General features: G+C 42.6%; 1 protein-coding gene across 1 annotated transcript in view; it reads right to left on the reverse strand.

Annotated features, from left to right (window-relative positions):
- LOC126304640 (sorbitol dehydrogenase-like) overlaps window positions 1-23186 on the reverse strand; it is an 80826-nt gene that overhangs the window by 24621 nt on the left and 33019 nt on the right. The window contains exons 6-7 of the mRNA XM_049991795.1: window positions 19240-19399; window positions 1050-1234 (exon numbers count right to left, since the gene is read on the reverse strand). Of these exons, the coding sequence (XP_049847752.1) occupies window positions 1050-1234; window positions 19240-19399 (345 nt within the window). The remainder of the gene's footprint in view (window positions 1-1049; window positions 1235-19239; window positions 19400-23186) is intronic.

Consider the following 23186-nt stretch of genomic DNA (forward strand, 5'->3'; position numbering starts at 1 on the left):
TTAGTGTCTGTGTTTTGCGACCCCACCGCAAAACCGTGCGATTAGTAGACGAAAGGACCTGCCTCCCCAAAGGGAACCGAAAACATTTGATGGCAAGTTCGTAGGTCAACCGATTCCTCCACAGAACAACACGTCTGATATATTCTATACGACACTGGTGACGGCATGTGCGTCACATGACAGGAATATGTTGTCGACCCACCTAACTTGTACACTTGGCGAATGGGTAAAAAGAATCTTCTACCTTGCCCGATTTAAGTTTTCTTGTGGATGTGATAATCATTCCCAAAAAAGTGATGAAAACATCAGAGTTTCACACATAAACTGCAACAAATGAATGCAACAGTTGTACAGTCGCACAGTTTTCGCTGTGTTCTGTCAAAACATATGTTTTTAACGTTTAAAAATTTTTCCGTGTGTAGACCGTCAAATCCTGCTATGCCCAAGCAAATTTGAACATGGCCTGGAATTTTGGCGAACGAAGTTGATTATATAAAAAATCAAACTTTACACTCGAGGAAAGACTTGAACCAAGAACCACTCGTTCCCCAGCTGCTCACGCTAACCACGGGACCACGTCGCTCCTGAGCTAACACTCTACTTGATGTTGCTTATCTTGCTCATGGACAACTCAGTTTGTATATTTTGCTTATTTTTTCATAGTTCCACACAACTTCTTCCTGTTGTCTCGATCTGTGTTCAGTTTTTCAAGGCCTATCCACTGTGCCAACTTATAACTAAATCTGAGGGGGGGGGGGGGGGGGGGAGACGATGGAGAGGTTCCCTTGTAAGTTGTAGGCGACTGATGACCTCAGAAGTTAAGTCACATAGCGCTCAGAGCCACTTGAACCATTTCTTCCCTCCCTCTGGGTGCAGAGGTTACGCTTTTACTGTATAGGGCTATTACAAGTATGTCTGTTTGGAAAAGGGGACTGGTGACCTCGATGCTTAGCCCCCGTCAAACCCCAAAACCAACCAACCAAATTAATCATCAGAGGTCACTGTCACCCCAACTTTGTCACGGAACCAAAGGTCCTGCACTTTTGTACCTGCGATGCCGATCTTGTTGGCGCCGAACGCCTTGGCGGCGGCGACGGTGAGCAGCCCGACGGGCCCGGCGCCGATGACGAGCACTTTACAGCCCGGGCAGACGCCGGCCAGACGGCAAGCGTGCACCCCCACAGACAGCGGCTCCAAGAGCGCGCCCTCCTCCAGCGACACGTGATCTGGCAGTCTGCACACAACGCCACGTGCACGTTACGGATACGGTCAGCAGTCGATTCAATCTACCGATACCGGAAATCAGCTATAACCTAGATGGCGGATGTTACAGCATGAACAGGGTGTCCAGAAAAGGGCTCCCTGATTTCAAAATAAAGTGTCTCGAAAACAAAGATCGATACAAGAATGCAGTAAACGGTATGTTTATTGTGAAAGCTGTAAGAAGTTTATACAGCAGTTTGAAATTATAGTTACAAAAGCTGCTAACAAATGGCACTGTACGCTGTACAGCTCATATCAGCATACATAGGTGAAATAATCGTATGAAAACAATCATTGCAAACAATCACATCACAATGTTTTCAAAACGTTCACCATTGGCATTACAGAGGTGGCGCAAACGAAGAATGAAATTCGCCATCACGTTTCGTAGTGTCTCAACTGTAATGGATCCACATGCCACAGAGATCGCCGATTCAAGCTCGTCCAGCATGGCGAGATGCTTCGGGTAGACCATGTCTTTCACTGTGCGCCACAAAAAAAGTCACAGGGATTCAAATCCGGCTAATATAGAGGCCAAACGGTGCCTGCACCAGTAAATTTGGGATATTCCAAAGCAATGACTTGATTCCCAAAGTATTCCTCAAGAAAGCGAAACACTTGTTCGGTCCGATGTGGTCGGGCTCCATCTTACATAAACCATTCAGTACGTGGTCGATTCTCTAACGCTTGCTGTGTGGCGACAAATTGTTCTAAAATTGCAACGTAACGTGCACCAGTGACCGTTTCTCGAATAAAAAAAGGGCCAATAATGCCTCTGCTGCATACTGCAGCCCACACAGTAACTTTAGGAGAATACAGGGGTTTCGCTTCAGACCAATATGGCTTGCCGGAACCGCAAAATCGCCAGTTCTGCTTATTCACGTATCCATTCAGGTGGAAGTGTGCTTCATCTGTAAACCAGATGCAGCCAACGTCAAATTCTTCACTATCATTGTGAGCATCTGATTGGCAAAGGCAACCCTCTGTTGCACAGCTCGTACGGGTATGGCCTGGTGCGTTTGATTTTTGAGTGGAAACATGTGTAAGGTCTTTCTCAGTACTTTCAGCGTACTGGAACGCTTCAAACCGGTCTCAGATATAATTCTACGGACTAATGATATTGGATTTCGCTGAATAATTCCAGAAACTGTGGCGATATTTTCAGGCGTAACTGCGGTTTGCTTGCGGCCAACATGCCCCACTAGATGATCAGTTACGGTGCCTGTTCGTTGAAATTTTGCGAAGAGCGTATGAATGGTTTTCGCATCGGGTCCTTTTGGAACATTAAATCCTGCTTGAAAACTTCGCCTTGTTGCCGTAGGACTCTCATCTGACCTGTGGTACTCTAGCACCAGAAAAACGCATTGTTCAATGGAGTACATGGTTTTAATCTCTTCCTTCGGTACGCTAACCTCCTTTCACGTTTCAATAGTGGTACAGATCGCTCTGGGCTTCGGATCACTATTTATACTGAGTATTACGTATGGCGATTACAGCGCCATCTGTTAGCAGCTTTTGTAACTATTATTTCAAACTGCTGTATAAACTTCTTACAGCTTCCACAATAATCATGCTGTTTACTGCACTCCTCTACCTATCTTTGTTTTCGAGATATTTAATTTTGAAATCAGGAATCCTTTTCTGGACACCCTGTATCTTCGTACTCGTACAAACACAGATGCGAAAAAACATTGGCATTGTTTTATTACAAGGTGACCCAAAAGTCCATTAATATTTGAAAATGCAGTAATTGCAGAATAATAGAGGTGCAGAGGTAAAACTTGATAACATGCCTGAAACCAAAAACGAGTGCAAAAAAGGCTAACAGATGGCTTTGCACAGCAACACAACAGCAACGACACAGGATAATCGTGTATAAAATGAACTGTAGTGAGTGAGGGAGTCAGATGCGCAAACATTTTTGGTGTGAGCACTTAAAAGTTCAAATGTGTGTGAAATCTTGTGGGACTTAACTGCTAACGTCATCAGTCCCTAACCTTACTCACTACCTAACCTAAATTATCCTAAGGACAAACACAAACACACACACACACACACACACACACACACACACACACACACACACACACACACACACACACACACATGCGCGCGAGCGCGCGCGCGCCCGAGGGAGGACTCGAACCTCCGACGCGACCAGCCGCACTGGAGCACGTCGAAAAATGGGAGAAAATGACGATGTTGTCAAACCGCTATGGACAGACGTAGCCCAGCACCTACATGTTCAGAATTTGGGCTACCGAGAATCCTAGAATTGTAGTGGAATCCCAGTTACATGACGAAAAAGTCTCGGTGACTCGATCCTTTTTCTTAGGGGAAATTCGATGTGCTGTTTTTCAGACTGTCATCATGACCAAAGAAAACAAAGTAAATATTCCTGAATTCCAATCAAGAACAACTGCCAACATGAGAAACATAGAAATAAATATCCTCAGGGTAACGAAGCAGCCTAAATTACTTAATAAAGGCAAGGCCTCCGGTCCAGATCGGATACCAGTCAGGTTCTTCTCAGAGTATGCTGATAAAATTGCTCCATCTTTAGCAATTATATACAGCCACTCGCTCACAGCTAGATCCGTACCTAAAGACTGGAAAATTCCTCAAGTTACATCAATACCCAAAAAGGGAAGTAGGATTAATCCGGCCGGCGGAGTGGCCGAGTGGTTCTAGGCACTTCAGTCTGGAACCGCGCGACCGCTACGGTCGCTGGTTCGAATCCTGCCTCGGGCATTGATGTGTGTGATGTCCTTAGGTTAGTTAGGTTTAATTAGTTCTAAGTTCTGGGGACTGATAACCTCAGAAGTTAACTCGCATAGTGTTCAGAACCACTTGAACCATAGATAATATTGTGAGTAGCGTAAACCAAAGGCTGCGATTCATTGGCAGAACACTTAGAAGGTACCACGGGTCTACTAAAGAGACTGCCCTATTCTGGAATATTGCTGTGCGGTGTGGGATCCGCATCAGGTGGGACTGACGGATGACATCGAAAAAGTATAAAGAATGGCAGCTCGTTTTGTATTATCGCGAAATAAGGGAGATAGTGTCACAGACATGATACGCGAATTGTAGTGGCAATCATTAAAACAAAAGCACTATTTCGTTGCGACCGGATCTTCACATGCAATTTCAATCACCAATTTTCTCCTCCTATTGCGAAAATATTCTGTTGGCACCCACCTACATAGGTAGAAATGATCATCAAGATAAAATAACAGAAATCAGGGCTCGCACAGAAAAATTTAAATGCTCGTTTTTCCTGCGTGTTGTTCGAGAATGGAACGGTAGAGAGACAGCTTGAAGGTGGTTCATGGAACCCTCTGCCAAGCACTTTATTGTGAATTGCAGAGTAATAACTAAGACGTATAGATGTAGACGTATGCGAGGTACGCCGAAATGTTACAGGTACGAATTTTATGCAGGGGGTTGCTTCACGCCATACTGTTGCACACTTGAAAGATCTCTTGCGTACATAGTTTGGTGAGGATCGCGTGCTGAGTCGGCATTTCCGTCAAACTTGGATTTCCAGGTCCCAGACCGCTACCCGCGCGATTATTGGTTGGCGTACTGCTAGAAATCGCAAGACTACCGCGATAGCCCGACCTTATTAGGGACGCTAAATGACAACATCCGAGAAATTTCTCATCTTACCTAATGATGTGCTGTACAGTGCTGTTCACAAGATTGTCCATCGATTACAGGTGCTGTTGATGAATCACCGACATGTTGAACATTTGTCTTTTCTAAAAACCAGTCGTTATACTAATTATTGCGTTTGTAACATGTGAAGCACAATCTGTTCCTCATTTTGTGTACCGTTTTTGGTTTCAAGAAAATCCCATGTTATTTCAAGCTTGCGTCAATTTTTAGCTCTGTACCTACATTATTCCGTAAAGTATTGAATTTCCAAATGTTAATTGACTTTTGGATCACCCTCTATATTTATACTCATACGGGACAGCCGAACAAAGTGCCCATGGCGGGAAAAGTGCCACTGCGGTCACAAAAGCTACGAGGTGCCGATATCCAAAGGGAAATGTCTCAAATTATTTTGCATGGAGTCTAAAAACAATGCTGCTCTAGGAACATCCGCACTGAGCATTATGGTAGAGGTTGAACATGCCGCTTCAATTGTAAGGTGTTTTTTTATTTTTCAGTACTTACAGCACCACTGGTTTCTGGCTGTGATAACTTTGTGTTCTGACCCCGAGCGCCCTGATGGACAGGTATAGGACGCGGTCTACCACCAGCGATCGCAGAGCACGGCACTCGGGGTCACAACACTAAGTTATCACACCTGATGATGGGCATGTAACAGCCAGAAACGGGTTGTGCTTTAAGTATTTAAAAATAAAAAGCATCTTCCAACTGAAGCAGTATCTTTAACCTCCACTTTCCCTTGAGCGCCCAATCACCCCGTGAAAATTCTCTGCTGCACCGCTCTTCAAGAGTTAAAATATGCTTTGAGAGATGAAATAGTGAAGGCAGCAGAGGATCAAGTAGGTAAAAAGACGAGGGCCAGTAGAAATCCTTGGGTAACAGAATATATATTGAATTTAATTGATGATAGGAGAAAATATAAAAATGCAGTTAATGAAGCAGGCAAAAAGTAATACAAACGTCTCAAAAATGAGATCGCCAGGAAATGCAAAATGGCTAAGCAGGGATGGCTAGAGGACAAATGTAAGGATGTAGAGGCTTATCTCACTAGGGGTAAGATAGATGCGGCCTACAGGAAAATTAAAGAGACCTTTGGAGAAAGGAGAACCACTTGCATGAATATCAAGAGCTCAGATGGAAACCCAGTTCTAACCAAAGAAGGGAAAGCAGGAAGGTTGAAGGAGTATATAGAGGGTCTATACAAGGGCGATGTACTTGAGATATTATGGAAATGTAAGAGGATGTAGATGAAGATGAAATGGGAGATGTGATATTGAGTGAAGAGTTTGACAGAGCACTGAAAAGACCGAGCGAGGTGGCGCAGTGGTTAGCACAATGGACTCGCAATCGGGAGGACGACGGTTCAATCCCGTCTCCGGCCATCCTGATTTGGGTTTTCCGTGATTTCCTTAAAATCGCTTCAGGCAAATGCCGGGATGGTTCCTTTGGAAGGGCATGGCCCATTTCCTTCCCTCACCCGAGCTTGCGCTCCGTCTCTAAACACTAATCTCCTCCTCCTCCTCCTCCTCCTCCTCCAGAGCACTGAAAGACCTAAGTCGATGCAAGGCTCCGGAAATAGACAAGATTCCATTAGAACTACTGACAGCCTTAGGAGAGCCAGTCCTGACAAAACTCTATCATCTGGTGAGCAAGATGTATGAGACAGGCGAAATACCCTCAGACTTCAAGAAGAATATAATAATTCCAAGCAGTTGTTGACAGATTTTAAAATTACTGAAGTATCAGTTTAATAAGTCTAGGCTGCAAATACTACCACGAATTATTTACAGAAAAATGGAAAAACTGGTAGACGCAGACATCGGGGAAGATCAGTTTGGATTCCGTAGAAATGTTGGAACTCGTGAGGCAATACTGACCTTATCACTTATCTTAGAAGAAAGATTAAGGAAAAGCAAACCTACGTTTCTAGCATTTGTAGACTTAGAGAAAGCTTTTAACAATGTTCACTGGAAGGCCCTCTTTCAAATTCTGACGGTGGCAGAGGTAAAATACAGGGAGCGAAACGTTATTTACAATTTGTACAGAAACCAGATGGCAATTAAAGGAGTCGAGGGGTATGCGAGGGAAGCAGTGGTTGGGAAGGGAGACAGGGTTGTAGCCTCTCCCGATGTTATTCAATCTGTATATTGAGCAAGCAGCAGTAAAGGAAAAAAAAGAAAAATTCGGAGTAGGTATTAAAATCCATGGAGAAGAAATAAAAACAATGAGGTTCGCCGACGACATTGTAATTCTGTCAGAAGCAGTAAAGGACGTGGAAGAGCAGTTGAACGGAATGGACAGTGTCTTTCAGGGAGGATATAAGATGAACATCAACAAAAGCAAAACGAGAATAATGGTGTAGCGGAATCAATTTTTAAGATGGGAAAGCTAGTTTTGTGCGATACTCTGAGCACAAGTTACAGCCAGGTGAGGGCCGGATTGCAGTGAGTTACGCATTCCAACGTTTGCAAAGTAGGGTGGAGGCCACATGGCCATCGAACCAATGAAAAGAGTAAAAGCGGGGGTCCGCATGGCTTAAGCTCTAGGCATAACGCAAGCTCTAGGCTGAGGGAATTACATTACGAAATGAGACGCTTAAAGTAGTAAATGAGATTTGCTATTTGGGGAGCAAAGTAACTGATGATGGTCGAAGTAGAGAGGATATAAAAAGTAGACTGGCAATGGCAAGGAAAGCGTTTCTGAAGAAAAAATTGTTAACATCGAGTATAGATGTGTCAGGAAGTCGTTTCTGAAAGTATTTGTATGGAGTGTAGCCATGTATGGAAGTGAAACATGGACGAATAATAGTTTGGACAAGAAGAGAATAGAAGATTTCGAAATGTGGTGTTACGGAAGAATGCTGAAGATAAGGTGGATAGATCACGTAACTAATGAGAAGGTATTGAATAGAATTGTGGAGGAGTATGTGGCACAACTTGACAAAAAGAAGGGACCGGTTGGTAGGTCCTGTTCTGTGGCATCAAGGGATCACCAATTTAGTATTGTAGGGCATGGTTGGGGGTAAAAATGGTAGAGGTAGAAGAAGAGATGAATACACTAAGCATATTCAGAAGGATGAATGTTGCAGTAGTTACTGGGAGATGATGAAGCTTGTACAGGATAGAGTAACATGGAGAGCTGCATCAAATCACCATCTGGACTCAAGACCACAACAAGAACAACAATGCAAGTGTACATTTAGTGTATTTGTTACTGTGAGGGAACGACACTGTCGTATTTTTAATGAAAATGTGTTGAAAGTGCATCTCACAACTCCATAATCCTACTTTAGTAAATGAAATTTCCATCATTCTGTTACAAGGGATGCAGCTTTTGTGTAAATGCTTTAATGTGGGCAAAGTGGCCATCTTGGCGGTGGCTTCTGGTCACATTGTGCACGAAGAAATGTAAAAGCATTCACCGAAGAAGAGCTAAGCGGTGATTCTTACAGCTAGTCCTGATAACAATGACAAAGAAGTGGCAAATAAAGAATGAGAAGAAGTAGAAAGTGAAAAGAGAGAAAACGGAGAGCAGGCGAAAACAAGAAAGGCGGGGCTAGTATCTTCCTGCAGTGGGACGGTAGTTTTCTCTTAGCCGCTTGTTTACACTGTTGAACCCGGGTGGTGTGGAGCTGCTTGCTGGTGAACTCACGCTGCCCTAAATAGTGTGTTCGCTGATGCCAGGTCACCTTCAACTTGTAGCCATACTCTCTGTTCATGTCTTCAGGGAGATTTTGATAGTGTCTCTTATTTTTCCACGGCCGCCAAAGAAGAACACGAGATACTTGAAAATTAATAGGTCGGTACAGTCCTGGTGATATGCAGATATATCTGATTTATTGTGATCCACTCCTTTCTTTGAACTGTCCAATGACATCCCAGAATATGACGTTGCTAGTCAACTGACAACCGATGTAACACAATGTTCAGGGTGAACATTTATAAAAACGACGAACTACAGGGAAAGGATTCCTGACTGGAAGTGGAAGAAAACATGTCCTATGATCATATGAGCGGAAATGGACAGTGTGCGTGCAACGAGAAAAAATCGTCCCGGAACATAATACAGAACTGCATCGCATCCAGGTCACAAAAGATGTTCAAGGCGGCTTCCATGAGATGCAGCGGACGCGTTCACACATCGCATCACGGATTAGCGCACTCTTTCGCATGTTACGGCCTCTTTCCAAATAGTGTCAGGGGCGTCATGAACACGCATTTCAAAGGTCTGCACATCAACTTGTTCAGCATACACACCGCTTATCAGCTGCTGCAGAGATAAATGTCCAGGGGTTTAAGTCCAGTGCTACAGGGCCCCCGAATCTGATCCAGCGTCCAGGGAAGATGATGGTGAGGTGCTGGCAAATTGTAATGCGAAAGTGGGGTGGTGCTCCGTCATGCAGAAACCGCATAACCTGTCATCTTGCCAAAAACTCAATCTCAAGCAGCCCAGGCAGGATATTCCGCAGGAATCCCAGGTACGTTCCTCCGTCAAGGCGTTGTGGAATAATAACTGGTCCAAGTATATGGTCGCCAAGAATCGCTGTCCACACACTGGTTCTGAACCTAGGCTACTGAGACATCTCAACCATTCCCCGAGGATTGTCTGTAGCCCACAAATGACGATTATGCAGATTGACCATGCCAGTTCTGGTAAAGGTTGCTTTATTGGTATAGAGGAGCGATGACAGAAATCCCATAGACAAAATTCTTCCCGTAGAGGGAAATCCGCTACTGATAATCCTAGCACTCGTTGCAAATAATAATGATAGTAGGGGCTGTGGTGCCGGCTACACGTAATCCTACTTTGGTTTACACCCAGTTGGCGGGACACTCGCCAGGCGCTTGTACTATATTTCGTCTCAATATCCTGCAGAACCAGGTACTACAAATGTGGTGTACGCACAGCCCGCTGCATCCCTGCATGTTCGACCATCTTCAAGGGCCCATGATCACAAAAACGCCCAAAAAGGGCTTACAATGTCGTGTCATGTGGCTGGCGTCTGTGGGAGTACTTTTTTTGGCATAACCATGCTGTCTCTCGACCTTTACCATCTGCTGGGCCGTATTCAAACACCGTGTCGACTTGTTCCCGATATGAATACACTACCATTCTACTCCTTACAGTACGCTGTGTCAATCAAAGTCTACAATACACTAGGAAGAGTAGGCACATGGTTAGAGGAACTTTCATTCGTCAGCGTCATCTACCGTGGAAACGACGCATTTCAGGACAAATGTTTATATTACCTTCTTTCTACCGTTTCCAGTCAGGAATTCGTCCCTGCAGTTTGTCGATTTTATTAGAATTCATCCTGTCTAGAGGACGAACATCACCACACTCCCGCATCTCGTGGTCGTGCGGTAGCGTTCTCGATTCCCGGAGGGGTCAGGGATTTTCTCTGCCTCGTGGTGGCTGGGTGTTGTGTGTTGTCCTTAGGTTAGTTAGGTTTAAGTAGTTCTAAGTTCCAGGGGACTGATGACCATAGATGTTAAGTCCCATAGTGCTCAGTGCAATTTTTTCCATCACCACATTCGAGCACATATTAGCTGCCTTTAGCGCCTCATAACTTAGAGGCATAATACCGTAAATGATTTTCTTCGTATTTATCCTGGCCATGGAAGCCTACCAGCTTACGGTATATCTTTTTGCATCTGTCTAACTTTTAGAATGCAGCTGTGATGACCGGCTGAACTTCAGTTTCGCCAGAGATCCTGACCCGGCCGGAAATAGGCATGGTGGTTACCACTGGAACACTGTTTTCGATAACAGAGGTTCCTTTCGTCTTCAGTTTAACCTGACTGCCAAAACCGCTCAAAATAACTGGTCTTTAAAAACACCGATTTTCGGTTTTTATTGCTGCTACTTTCAGTAATTAACGTAGACTTTCGACAGAGATTGAAAAATTGTAATGGCTGTGAAGGAGAAGGAGATACTTTACGATACGGGGTGAGGTTGGGGCAGAGATCGATCTCACTGTCTCCAGCAAGGATTGCTAAAGTGAAAGAGAGAGATTCAGTGACAGCGAGAGCGAGAGGTCATAAGCTAAAGCTACCCTTCATTGTCACTTTTGGATGGTATCCAATTTTCACCCTGAAGCAGCCACACAATTAAGAATTGAATTATTATCTCAAGAATATAGCACGTCAATAAAATCGTGTGTAAACGAATATTAATGAAATTCATCTTCTCTTCCAAGAACACAGTAGATGGTTTCTCCTTACATAATGCCGCTAGCTTGTTGTGGATCTTCTAATTTTTAAGCGTTTAAAGCAAATAATACACTGTATTTCGTAAAATATACCCGCAGACAAGGGTTGATACCATTCTGCAATACTACTGATGCTCGAGAACAAGAGCGAGAATCTACTTTATTGACTGGGTGGAGGCAAGACTGCCTCATGGCGCACGTACATGGCAACAGATATATATTACTGTCTCTGAAATACTGTACCGACTCTCACGGAATGTGTTGCTGGTTCCTAACTGCAGGTGTTGTTGTTAAAACAGTGCTGATCTCTTTTTTTTCCAATCGAATTCCTGCAATATCGCATATTTCAGACCAGCTAAACTCTTGTGAATAAACATTGTTCATTTTTTTTAAAAGTTTAATTTAAAAACCAAAAGTTTTAGCACTGCTGCTACGGAAAACTGAAAAGTGAAAGAAACTGTTATAACAAAGACCAAAAAAATACCGACCTATACCAGTTATTGAGAACTAAAATAGCGTTGCCGGTTTTAACCGCTCGGTTTTGTCCATCCCTAGCCGAAAAGTGAAAGATCGTTAGTGAGTCGTCTACCGCTGTTCTCTTCTGCAAATACTTTATATGTAATCTGCCATGTTGAAAACACTACTACGGATACGGCACGTAATATAGAAATTTTACACATCACTTTTGAACGAAGACTGCCGTGCTGGAAGATATGACGATAGACAACCGTAAAACAATGAAACTTCCTGGTAGATTAAAACTGTGTGCCCGACCGAGACTCGAACTCGGGACCTTTGCCTTTCGCGGGCAAGTGCTCTACCAACTGAGCTACCGAAGCACAACTCACGCCCGGTACTCACAGCTTTACTTCTGCCAGTATCCGTCTCCTACCTTCCAAACTTTACAGAAGCTCTTCTGCGAACCTTGCAGAACTAGCACTCCTGAAAGAAAGGATACTGCGGAGACATGGCTTAGCCACAGCCTGGGAACCGTAAAACAACTTGACTGTATTTTTAATGAGCAAACTACACTTGGATGACAAGGTCATGGGATAGTCATATGTACATATCCAGATGGCGGTAGTATGGCGTACACAAGATATAAAAGGGCAGTGCATTGGCGGAGATGTCATCTGTAATCAGGTTCATTTGGAAAGAAATGATTCAAATGGCTCTGAGCACTATGGGACCTAACATCTTAGGTCATCAGCCCCATAGAACTTAGAACTACTTAAACCTAACTAACCTAAGGACATCACACAACACCCAGCCATCACGAAGCAGAGAAGATCCCTGACCCCGCCAGGAATCGAACCCGGGAACCCGGGCGTGGAAAGCGAGAACGCTACACCACGACCACGAGATGCGGGCCATTTGGAAAGGTTTCCGACGTGATTATGGCCGCGAAAATTAAGACTTTGAAGGCGGAATGATAGTTGGAGCTAGACGCATGGGACATTGTTTCGCAAATCGTTAGGGATTTCAGTATTCCGTGATCGACAGTGTCAGGAATGTGCTGGGAATACCAAATTTAATGCACTACCTCCCACTGCGCACAAGGTAGTGAACAGTGGCCTTTACTTAACGACCGATAGCAGCGGCGTTTACGTAGATTTGCAAGCATCACTGAATAAAATAACCACAGAAACCAATGTGAGATGTACGACTATCGCATCCGTTAGGTCTGTGCGATGAAATGGGGCGTTAATAGGATATTTCACCATACAATCGACGCGAGTGCCTTTGCTAACAGGACGACATCGCCTCTAGCGCATCTCTTGGACTTAAGACAACCGTATCAGTTCGATCCTAGCCGACTGGAAAACCATGGCGTGGTCAGGTGAGTTACGATTTTAGTTGGTAAGAGCTGATGGTAGGGTTCGAACTTGACGCACACCCAAGGAAGCCACGGAGCCAAGTTGTCAACAAGGCTCTGTGCAAGCGGGTTGTGGCTCCAAGGTGATGAGTTGTGAACCGATCATTATCTGGTAATCGTTATGTTAGGCTACTTGCAGAACATTTGCAGCCATTCATGGCCGTCATGTTTCCAAACAACGATGGATAACAATGCGTCATGTGGATGACGATGTCATGTCTCAGGGTCACAGTTGTTCACGATTGGCTTTAAGAACTTTCCGGATAGTTAGAGAGAATGATTTGATCATCAGGATTCCATCAAACATTTATGGGATATAATCGAGACGTAAGATCGTGCACAAAATCCTGCAGTGGCAACACTTTCTCGATTATGGACGACCATATAAGGCCATAGAGGCAGCAATTGGGAGCTCCATTTGGTGACGCGTTTAGAAAAAAATATTTTTAGCACAGATCAGGTGAGGCACAGGCCAGCTAGTTTATATCCACACGATGTCCCGCAAACCATCTTAAGGTGTGTCGTGGAGGGTACTTCTGATACCAGTAACTGATACCTGTTCCACGCGCGAGTGTTATGTGGGAAGAATTTTCTCGTCGTTTTCGTTACGCGAGATGTATGTGGCAGAAAGTAATATGCTTTCCGACTCCTCCTGAACGGTACTTTCTAGAAATTTCTGTGGTAAACCTCTCCGTGATGCACAACGCAACTCTTGTAACGTCTTTTAATGAAATTTGTTGAGCACCTCGGTAACTCTTGCCGATAAAACGATCTCGTAACGAAACGTGACGTTCTTCGTTGGATCTTCTCTATTTTTTCTATCAGTCCTACCTGATAATTATCCCATATGGACCAGCAATACTCACGAATCGGTGCAACAAGCACCTTGTAAGCGATTTTAGTTGTGGAGAAGTTACATTTCCTTAAGAGTCTTCCTATGAATCTGTCTGGCATCCGCTTTTTCCATAATTTTTTTGTGTGTTCGTCCCACATAAGGTCGCGCTAGACAGTTACCCTAGATATATTACGGTAGAGACTGTTTCCAGTGGTTTATCATCAACAGTGTAGCTGTACAGTGGAAGCATTCGCTCACCATATATGCGCTATCTGTTATATTTATTTACATTCGGGTCAACTGCCAGAACTTGCACCATCCATCAGTCCTCTGCAGGTCATTCTGCAAATCGATAGTTTTCTGGCATTTCTACTACGTTACAAGCAACCGCATCATCTGCAAACAGACTTTAAGAGCCTACGACGCTTTCTGCGAGATCATTTATATGCACTGAAAACAGGAGACATAGGCTACAGGTAATGCGATAATGAATAGCTCAGTAAGCAGTCCAGTTGAGGAGGACTGGACATCTCTAAAAACGGTAACCACAGAAGTTAGAAAGAAAATCAAAGGTACTAGAAAGGCAAATGCGAAGAAACTATGGATAACACAGGAAATACTTCACACAATGTTTCGCAAAATTCAGCAATACGTAAATACATGTCACCTAGAAATTAAAGAAACCAATGATTTTCGGAAGCACTGAGTCAGCATGCAGGAAAGTCGAAACAACCGTCGGTGAAATTAAAAACAAGGGCGGTAATGTTTAAGATTTCAATGGAATTTCACTATTAAATGCAGAGGAGAGAAAGCAAATAGGTGGAAAGAATACACTGAAGACCTTTATGGTGAGGAAGACTTATCTGACGGTGTGGTAGAAGAGAAACAGGAGCCGATAGGGAACAGGTAGAGAATTCAGTCATAGAATTTAAGAAAGCTTTGGAAGACTTAAGATCAAATAAAGCAGGAGGGATAGATAACATTCCGGTTTAATTTCTAAAGTCATTAGGCTACCTGTCAATTAAACGACTCTTCACGTTGGTGTGTAGAATGTATGAGACTGGCGATATAGAATCAGACTTCGGGAAAACGTCATCCGCACAGTACCGGAGACTGCGAGAGCCGACAAGTGCGAAAATTACCGCATAATCAGTTTAAAAGCTAATGCACCAAAGTTGCTGACAAGAATAATACACAGAAGAATGAAAAAGAAAACTGAGGATCTTTTAGATGACGATCAGTTTGGCATGATGAAAGATAAAGCGCAAGAGAGGCGGTTCTGAAGTTGCGGTTGATAATGGTAACAAGACACGTTCATAGGATTTGTCGACCTGCAAAAAGCGTGCGACAACGTAAAATGGTACAAGATGTTTGAAATTCTGAGAAAATAGTGATAAGCTGTACTTCCTGTATATAATATGTACAAGAACCAACAAGGAACAATAAGCGTGGAAGATCAAGAACCAAGTGCTCTGATTAAAAAGGGTTTGACAGGGGTGTAGTCTTTCGGCCCTACTGTTCAGTCTATTGCATAGAAAAAGCAATGACGGAAATAAAAGAATGGTTCAAGACAGGGATTAAAAGTGAAGGTGAAATGGTATCATTGGGAAGATTTTTACGGCATTGCTCTCATCAGTTACAATGAAGAAGAATGACAGGGTCTGCTGAATGGATTGTACAGAAGTTCAATTGAAAGTAAATCGCAAGAAGACGAAAGTAATGAAAAGTAGCAGAAATGAGAACAGTGAGAAAAGTGACATCAAAATCAGGGATTACGAAGTAGAAGCAGCTAAGAAACTATGCTACCTAGGAGGCAAAATAACACATGATGGACGGAGCAAGGAGGATATAAAAAGCAGACTGGCACAGGAAAAAAGGGGCATTCTAGTACAATCATTGGTTCGAGTACGCACGTGGAAAGTTTCTGTATTTCCAATTTTTACGTTATGTAAACTGCAGATAAACCAAAACAATGCTCAATGTATTGTATTTAATTTTGGTGGATGAGCGCGAGGAAAATGTAGGAATTACATCATCACAATCTCAAGAAGTTACAAAATCTTTATACAAAATTTTTTTTACTAATATGATGAAGCCTTACGTGCAGCAGGATAAATTTCTTCTGTTAATCGTCTCGGAGGAGGGGACAAACATACCGAAAGCAACACGACGAGATTTTTCGAGATGGAGGAGGACTGTCATCATTCAGTAATAATATTTCCCTCTTCACAAGCGCCCCCCCCCTCCCCCTCAAATGACCTCGCTAGTGTGCAAATCTGCGCTGTCTATATTTATCATCAGATAAAGAATTTGATGAAAAAGCTTCAAAACTGCTCCCATCTCACCGAAAGAGCAAAAGAAATCATACCGCTAGAAGACAGCATGAACATATATTCCGTTGCCAATATTTGGTGAAATGATACGTTACGCATGGTTTGCTGCTGCCGCACTGTGGGATGAGAGAGAACCTTTTATCAACCCAAACCAAATTTGATTTTCTATAGAAACTTTAAAACCACCATGTAAACGTAAAAAAGCAGCATTTATAATGTTTACAAGATGCAAGAAAATTACTGTCACCCCTATTTTTTACCATGAATATCAATTCAGCACGTACAAATCATCTGCTGTAAAATAATACATATCTGGTTGTATATATGAAAACCAGAAATTTGCCGTCCTACATTTCTGTTAACCATTCCTTTTCATGTTTTTTATGAAAATATTAATTAATGAAGTATGCTGAACATCATGTCGTTTATTCGCAGTGTAAGTAGCGTGAAAACTGAAAATAAAATAAAAAAGATTTCCTTATAGAGACACGACGTCACGAAACTCTTAAACCAGCTGTGTAGCTTTTGAGGTTATGCTGCGATAAATGCCTCCCCCAATCCATACGAAACTTGCTATTTTTTCTAAACTCTGGGGCATCTGGATCTAACACTACTGTTATTTTCATCTCTGGCCACGCCCTGTACATACCCCAAATTTGGGCGAAATCAGTGATGATAAGTATGCGTGGTCCACTTTTAAGTCAACTTATCATAAAGTCTTTTGTTTTATATGCTGCCTTTTACTATTTCTTTTAAGTGGTTTATTTTTTATGGACTTTTTCACTTGCACTTATTTGTACAGTTTCGTTAACAATTTCTTCCATATTCGATGTGTATTCACAGTGGCGAATATGGGCAACCGTCAGCTGTATAATAATTTACGCCGAACTGGCGCTCTAACCCGAATTTCCAGCTTGTCGCATGCATGAATGTCCGAAGGAACTTTGCGTCGTAGTGCTGAATAGCACAGGCACTGCAATATCGTAATCTCTTCCATTCCTAAACTGCGTCGTCATTGGTATGTTACACAACATTTTTCTGTGGCATGATTCTAACATGCCGTATATTTCTGTACCCAAAAAGAAAATTAGGATATCAATCATATGCCCTTTACTGTCATTTTATTTTCACATCTCCGTCTTATATCCGGTTCTGGTAATTTATGTACACTGACTGTGCTTGTGTGTCTTATACAGGTATAGTTCATTTCGCTGTTATACATGAGACGTTGAAGCATGAAAAGTAGTTTGTATCTTCTAACTATTACTGAGACACATGTCATCTTTTCTGTTCTTTAGTTATGTAATGGAATGCAACGTGTATCTAGGCAGACCACATTTTGATGTTACGTGCTGTGATAAAGCTGAAGAATGGTGTGAGTGCTGGTACACAAGTATAAAAGCATGTATCTGTCGACGAAAGATTTGCATAGCCAGAATAGCTCTTTGCTCTTTGCCCAGTGGAATTTTGCCTACAACATGGTACTCTGTGGTCTATCCAGACGTGATGTCTAGAGAAAATAGCAGAGTCCTCCATAAACTCAGCCCAAGAATGACGGTCCTGCGTTTAAATTGTGTATGTCCTATTTAATACAAAAACTCCTTCTTAAATTCAGTCCATGCAGCTGTCCCTATTGATAGGTATGCAACCCACAGCGCTTTCAGAAACTAATCGCGAGATTTTCACATTCTCTCGCTCCACTACTCACAATCTATTAGTCCTACAGGAAAACACGAACGAGACTTACTGTAGTAAATTTAATGCAGCTAAATTATACACTGGGATATATTTTCGCTCGAGGCTACAGCTTCCGAGTTAATTACGAAAAACGCGTTTTAAGGTAATTTTAGAACGTTTTCCTTGAAAAATTCGAGGACTACGGCCTCTACCGAAAACGTATCCCAGAACAAAATTTAACTACATTAAACTTACTGTAAGAAGGTGCTGTTGTTTTTTTCTGTAGTACTAATAGTTTACGTATTGTGACAGAGACAGAGAGAGAGAGAGAGAGAGAGAGAGAGAGAGAATATGAAGAACTAGCACGTAATTTTAGGCATTGCAGTCTGCATAAAACCCAAGGGTAGGTGCAGCTGAATGATCGCATTCCGATAAAGGGAGTCAGTATTCCACCAAGTCATCTGTAAAGATTACTTGCTTTTTCAAATCTGCAGTTAACGTAAAATTACGTGAAAAGTAGGTTCGTGGAAAGAGATAATAACCCGTGACTGGCTGGCTCAAATACTCTGTGGATGAGGTGATCAGGAGGCGATGACACTGGCAAAAGCGCTTTGTCCTGGGCGCTTAAGCAAACCGTGTGAGACTTCTTTCTCGGAAGTCGCGAGCTGTAGCATAGTTTTGAGTATAGCATACCACAACATCGGCGCGATGTTGAGTATCATTACTTGCTTGATTGGTATCGGTGTTTAGTATTCAGGAACGACTCGTTACCCAGCCATTTTAGTGTAAGACACAAATAGTGCTTCCGTTGTGCTAATCAAAATGTGTTGTAGATGAGGTGTGACAGTTGTATTAAAAAACAGATTTATTCTGACAGATTTGTTTTCTTTGGGTTGGGAGCGTGCTGGTGACATCGGCGATTTTATTAGTTCCTGCTGATGTAGTTGCATGCAGAGTGTTATCTACATCCGTTGTGACAGGGCACGGAGGTGAAGGTATAGCTGGGCCAGTTGTATTAGAAACAGTACGAAGTGTATCGCGGCCCACTGGATTCCGCAGGTTACTGAATCTGGATGCGCAAGCACAATACGGGAACAACATTCTAAGCCCCTAAGACACCCGACAGACAGTAAAGCGGTTATTATGACGACTGCTTAGCGGCTACAACCAGTCACCATGTTATTCATTTTTGCAGTCAAGACCACATGAATAAGAAACATTTATGAACATTAGATGGCGACGTTAGTAGGTCACAGGACTGATTAGTGTGTCTGTAGAGCTCACATTACATGACACTGAGTGAGTAGCGGTGCTAAGAATGAACACTTCTGACTTTAAGCTGGTATGAGTGAACACTTCTCACTTGTAGCAGAAGTCAGCGGCGTGCACATAGTAGCGGACCAGGTTGCCGTCTACAGGCGGAGTCGCGCAGAAGGCGACGTCAGGACACAGATTGTAGCGGCCCTCTTTGCAGAAGCTGCACAGCCTGCAGGAAACTCCGGGTTCTATTGCCACACGGTCACCTGTAATAGACACACGTTTGAGTCCGCGCGTAGTTAATCCCTCTCAAGAGTATACCGCATACAAGCTGCCAAATAATGACATCATTGGAAAACAGCGGGTGTTACATAATACAGAACGTTCATCTAAATTACTGTATGAAGACAAGTCGTTGTTTAACGTTGTTACCTAAAATCTCCCAAAGTATTTGTTCGATTATCTTCAAATTTTTGTACGATTCTATAAACAACATTCGGACGGGCATAGGCTATATCATAAATGGGAAACATTGTCATCACAAATCTCGAAATGTTCCTGACCCATTTCTTCAATTTTTTACTCAGTGCTCTAACGAACGTCCAGACGGATGTAGGCTATATATTTTTAATGTCTACAATATACAAATATATGTTTAATATAGAAAGTGGAGTCGGCGTTAGCAAAAATCTCGAAAAGTTCTTAGCCGATTTGATTCACATTTTTATGCGTTAGTGTGATAAACATCCAAGTGGACATAAACAGTGCACTTTTTTTAAACGACAATGTACGGATTTTCTGTCAAAACCGACTGCGAGGAAGAAAATGCTGTGCTGTACTGTGCTGTGAAAATGTACGGTTTCGATTTTATTTTATCGCGGGGACTTTCAGGTACGATAGGATGGCATGCAAACCATTAGACAAATTGGTCCTCCTGTATATGTTCTTTCTGATCTTTTCAAACAAAAATTGTGTACATAGGAGAGTGCTGTTTCCTTTCTCACCGTCTGTTTTAGAGGAAAGTTGTATTTATGGCATATCGACTTATTGGCAGAATACTACTAGGGAATCTGAATGGGACGAAACTTGGTAATCCTACCAATTCACAGATTAAAACCATGTGTATTATTGTGATTGTAGGAACTATCCTCACAGAATCAGCAGCTGGAGAGCTCTCTTTCATACTCTATATATCAATGATCTCAACCTATTTACCCATTCATTTTAAGTGACTTCAGTTCTCGATCAAGGTATCGTTTTCAAAAAAATCAACAAGGCTCAAGGTAAGAGACAGATATAAGGGGGCAGAGTGGGGCGGTTGGACGAAATGGACAGAAAAAGGGGAAGGAGGAGATGGAAAGAGAGGGGAGAAGACGATAGGTGATGTACAATGAGAGGGGGGGGAGTAGGAGATAGGCAGAGAGAGGGGAGGTACTCAAAAACCCTTAACCAATTCTCATAAATATGTAACAATTCCGAAGCATTGCGTTCGCTACTAGAGCATGCAGGAGAACTTCAGTGAAGTTCAAAAGGTAGGAGATGAGGTACTGGAGGAATCGAAGCTGTGAGGCCTAGACGTGGTTGGGGGGGGGGGGGGGGAGGAAGGGAAAAGGGTCGTGAGTCGTGCTTGGATAGAGCTCACTCAGTAGAGCATTTGCCCATGGAAGGAGAAGGTCCCCGTTTCGAGTCCCGATGCAACACACAGTTTTAATCTCCAAGAATGTTTCAAGTCAGCTCACACTCCGCTGAAGAGTGATAATTCTGGAACATGTATGTGCTACTGATGTTTTGGTATACAGTCACAGTGGTCTTCATTAGGTTTCACTTTATTGGGCAATAACACAGATTTTGCAAACTCCATACGTTTTTGAACACAAGGTATATGAGCGTTAATAAAGCGCCGTACAGAGACACAACCGAAGATTTGGCATCCTATGAAAAGGAGGTGTACAGGATGATCAGAAACAGTCTGAAATACGTGGAAAGGTGATATGGTATAGGTTGTGGTGAGAAACAATTCTCAAAAGAAGATTTCGATGTATTGCGCCGTTTCCGAGTTAATTAGCACTGAAGTTAGCTAGTCAGAACGTTACGCGCGTAGTTAAAGCCCCCCTCAGCCCCAAGGACAGTGTCATCAAACAAGTTCCTCGTTTGATTTCCTTAAACAAAACGAGAGATCGATACAAAAATTGGACATGGAACGGCAGTACGGATCGAACTGGAGCCAAAGGCTGTCCAGTCTCGTGCACTACTATCTGCCCTATTAGAAAAACTGACACTAATTGTATCTGGTACGTCGTTTGAACTTGCGAGCGGAACGGCCTGATTGACTAAATTCAGAGCTAATCAAGTCGGTAACGGCGAAACTTGTCAAAATATTTTCTTAATAAATATTAGTGAGCAACAGAATTACAAACTTCCAGACTGTTTCTGACAACCCTCTGTATTATAGCTAAGTTAGATTCAAGCATGTGCTTAAATATATGTAGTTGGACGAAGAGGAAGAGAAAATGTTATTTGTGAAATTTCAGCTTTATTAATTAACGTTGCGAAAGACGATAAAATAAATGTTTATAAGGAAGCTTATAAAACCACATGTTGCGTTTGAATAGTGGTTTCAGCACTACATTTTGAATTTATTATATGTACAGTACTCTGACATATTAACGACAGCAAAGACATGCAGTAATGTTAAATTATAAAGTGATCCGCGGACACACAGGGAAACTTTACTATCACTGCATTGTAGAAAGCAGGTTATGGAAGTTAATTTAGCTCTTTCAGATTTGATTTCCAGTGTACTTGACAATGACTTCTTGTGTATTTTATACCATTAAATGATCACCTTCAGGGCCCTGCAGTCGTTTTACTACTATTAGATGAATACACTATGCAGATTCAGAAGGATGAGGGTTGCAGTAGGTACTGGGAGATGAAGAAGCTTGCGCAGGATAGAGTAGCATGGAGAGCTGCATCCAACCAGTCTCAGGACTGAAGACCACAACAAAAAACAACAGACGTGTCACTTTCGGTTTAGTGTTTTTTGCTGTGCTCTGTAGCAGTACTGGTGCGCTAAGTTGGAAACAGTCAATATGGCGGTTCATTACGAAGTAATTAAAGACTGTATGGATCGAAAGGACGTATTAGGAAACACAGTGTGCTCATGGAGCGGATATAGAATAGACTGTTACAGAAAGATAAATTTTCTAAAACAGGGAAATGTTACATTAAAAGTAATTTAATTTTAAAAAGTTTTTCTGAAAATATATTCTAGTACGGAAGAGAAACGTGGACGATAAACCTTTCCGACAAGAGGAGAACAGAAGCTGTAGAAATTTGTTGCTGAATTTGGAAATGTGTGGTATGTTCCTATGGGACCAAATTGCTGAGATCATCGGTCCCTAGGCTTACACACCAATCTAACTTAAACTAACTCGAACCTCCGATGGGGCGAGCCGTGCGAACCATGGCAATGCGCTCTTCACCACGCGGCTACCCCGCGCGGCTAATGTGTTGCTAAATTAGAATTCTCCATATTAGCTGCGATGACCGCATAACTAATGCCGAACACATTATGATACAACCTGACTAACAGAATGTATCGGTTGATAGGACATATTTTGAGGCCTGAAAGAATAGTTAATTTGGTGGCGAACGGGTAAGCAGCGGGTCTAAATCGTACAGGGAGACCAAGGCGTCACCATTGTTATCATGCTGAACTGGATATAGTTTGCAGAAATGAAGAACCTTTCACAGGATAGACCTGTCTTTAGGCTGAAGATTACAACAACAGCTGTTTTTACAACCTCTACGATGATTTCAAAAAACACATTCAGTTTTAGTTGCCTGGAAGTCGTCAACGAGTCATAAACTTGGTCCAGTAACTCGTAAGTTTCTGTTTTGTTCACCAGGCGGCTTCTGTGATTTCAGCGTGTATTTGGCAGATGCATCACTACATTTCGAATGGGTGAATATTTTACGTGGTTTATATGTAGTATTTTTCCTCCTTTCGCAATATAGAACAACGACTACACAACGGGATAGAACACCTCA

The sequence above is a fragment of the Schistocerca gregaria genome, unplaced genomic scaffold (genome assembly GCF_023897955.1).
Source record: "Schistocerca gregaria isolate iqSchGreg1 unplaced genomic scaffold, iqSchGreg1.2 ptg000181l, whole genome shotgun sequence".
Lineage (NCBI taxonomy): Eukaryota > Metazoa > Arthropoda > Insecta > Orthoptera > Acrididae > Schistocerca > Schistocerca gregaria.